At 64.7% G+C, this 2,582-nt stretch overlaps 1 protein-coding gene across 1 annotated transcript; it reads right to left on the minus strand.

Moving 5' to 3' along the window:
- Positions 1–204: 204 nt before the first annotated feature.
- On the minus strand, positions 205–1,580 carry CLDN3 (claudin 3). The gene has a single exon (XM_036310520.1). The coding sequence runs from the start codon at positions 1,211–1,213 to the stop codon at positions 551–553; it is 663 nt and encodes a 220-aa protein (XP_036166413.1). The 5' UTR covers positions 1,214–1,580; the 3' UTR covers positions 205–550.
- Positions 1,581–2,582: the final 1,002 nt, after the last annotated feature.

The following is a 2,582-nucleotide window of genomic DNA, read 5'->3' on the forward strand; positions in this document are numbered from 1 at the left end:
GGAAGTGCCCACACCTGCCTCTTAATCGTCCGAACCCCAGTGAGTAGGGTGGGCCAGATGACCGCCAGTACCCAGTTCACTTTCTCGGTTACTGAACCGCTCTGTTCCTCTCTAAGCTTCATCCCTAGCAGAATCCAGCCAAGGCCAACCCTTTCAGGGAGGTGGGGACCTGTGAGCGCACTCAGGGCAAGGAGGCGTGCAGGCAACTGCAAAACGAAAGGCTTTTATTGAACAATATCAAGTGGCCCCTTTCAAGGCTGCCGCGGCCTGCCCGACAAGGGCTTGGAGGCCTCCCGCAGGTAAGCGTGGCCACCCCACCCCGCATCCAGAGTGGGAGGTTTCATTGTCTATGCGGGCTGCTCCCCAGGCTTCGCTGTCCTGCTGCCTGCCCGCGGAGGGGAGGCAGCTGGGGAAAGGGGCGACGGGCTGGCCCCTGCCAGTCCAGTGAGAGGGCTGCCGGACAGCTGGGCTGGGCTGGCTTCCGATGCAAGGTGGGCGGCTGGACTGGTGGGCGCTCCAGCGCGTGAGGGTGGTGATGCACGGCGGCCCCTCAGACGTAGTCCTTGCGGTCGTAGGCCGTGCCGGTACCCGTGCCTGGCCCGGCGGATCGCGGCGCCGAGTAGAGGATCTTGGCGGGCGCATATTTCTTCTCGCTCGGGGGGCACGAGCAGCAGAGCAGCGCGCCCCCCAGCAGCTGCAGCGCCGCAGCCGCCCAGCCCACATACAGGCCGGAGCCTATCTCGCGCTTCTGCGAATCGGGCACCAGGGGGTTGTAGAAATCCTGGACGATGGTGTTGGCCGACCAGGACACCGGCACCAGGGTGAGCAGGGCGGCCAGCAGGAAGAGCACGCCCGCCACGATGGTGATCTTGGCCTTGGCGGTGTCGTCCTGCACGCAGTTGGTGCACTGGGCGCCCACAAGCGCCACGAGGAGCCCGAAGGCGCCCAGCAGGATGGCCACCACGATGAGGGCGCGGGCCGCCTGCAGGTCCTGCGGCAGCGCCAGCAGCGAGTCGTACACCTTGCACTGCATCTGGCCGGTGCTCTGCACCACGCAGTTCATCCACAGGCCCTCCCAGGTGATCTGTGCTGTGATGATGCTGCTGCCGATGAAGGCCGTGACCCGCCACATGGGCAGCGCGCAGCACACGATGGTGCCCAGCCAGCCCAGCACGGCCAGCGAGGTGCCCGTGATCTCCAGGCCCATGGACATGGCTGCCGCTCCAAAGCCGGCTCTGCCGGGCGGCTCCGGGTGCAGGGACGACGAGGGGCGCGGCCGCTGGGCCTGGGCAAGAACGGCGGCGCGCCGACTGAAGACGCCCCGACGGACGGACGGACGACCCGACGAACCGCGCGCTCGCTAACGGCTCTGCTCTGCCGGCGGCGCCGCGGCTGCGCCCGCACCTGCCTGTGGCTTTGTGGGTGGCGGCGGCGGCGGCGACTGAACTGGCCCGGAGTTGGGGCCGATTGGTCCTCGATCCTGCTCGGCGCCCGGGCGGGGGCGGGAGGGGCGGGGCCGCGAGCTCCCGGACCTGGGGACAGTGACGTGGCCCCTCTTCCCACCTTCGCCGAGGGCCGGGGGAGGAAGGACTGGGCCGGGAGTGGCTCGCGGCGCAGGTGGGGGTGTGCCGAGAGGGGGCGGGTCTGGGCCGGAGCCCGGCCTCTCCCGCCTCGTCCCCACTGCTAGGTAACCAATTCCCGGGCAGGTCGCGGGTAGGTTGCAAATTACAGGCTGTTTGACTGGTCCCCAGACTCCGCGTTTGGCACGGCCGCGTGGGGAAGGGGGCGCAGCCTGTTGCCCGGGATCCCCGGGGACTGGGAGGGCGGCGTGGGCGTGGCCGCGGGTGTTTGCGGGAGTGAGCGGCGCACCTGCTCCTCTGCCCCTCGGGCCTCCGAGCAGCACTCGCCACGCCGGGTACCCGCCTGCTTCAGGCCCATGGGGTGGCCAGCCCTAGAGATCTGGACTTTGTAGCCAGGAACCGCCCTCAAAAGCGCTCCGAAGACTCCTCTGAGCCAGTGCTGCACTAAAACTCTCCCCCAGCCTAATCCTCAGCTTAATCCCTCGCAGTGACTCTGGATCCCTGTAGCTGCGCTGCTCCCCTCACCCAGAGCCCTGCCTTCCCTCCCTCTGGGCTCCACGTCAGTGCCGACATTCACCCTAATGAAATGGTGGTGAAAGATTTGAGCAAGTGACCCCTTTGATCGAATCCCTTCTCTTCCCCTCGCTCCAGCGCTCGGATCTCCTGGCTCTTCCTCCAGTAAGCCACGTGCTCCCACTTCCGGCCCCCTGGGCTTTCGACAAGGACACTTGCAGATAGATATTCACAAGGCTCATGCCTACCTTTCAGGTTTTTGCTCCCAGCAAGGCCTTCCTTCCCTGACCACATTATTTAAAATTACAACTACTCACTCCACAGTGTTCTGTCCTTTTTTTCATACTTTATATTCTCCTCGGATTTTAACAGCACCTGCCATACTCTATATTGCTCTAAGTTATTTTTTATTCTCTTTCTGCTCCAATATGTCAGCTCCATTGGGGCAGCCAGAATGTCCCCAAACAGGCAAGGATTTCTGCTGGTTTT

Source organism: Myotis myotis, unplaced genomic scaffold (assembly GCF_014108235.1).
Source record: "Myotis myotis isolate mMyoMyo1 unplaced genomic scaffold, mMyoMyo1.p scaffold_m19_p_5, whole genome shotgun sequence".
NCBI classification, from domain to species: domain Eukaryota; kingdom Metazoa; phylum Chordata; class Mammalia; order Chiroptera; family Vespertilionidae; genus Myotis; species Myotis myotis.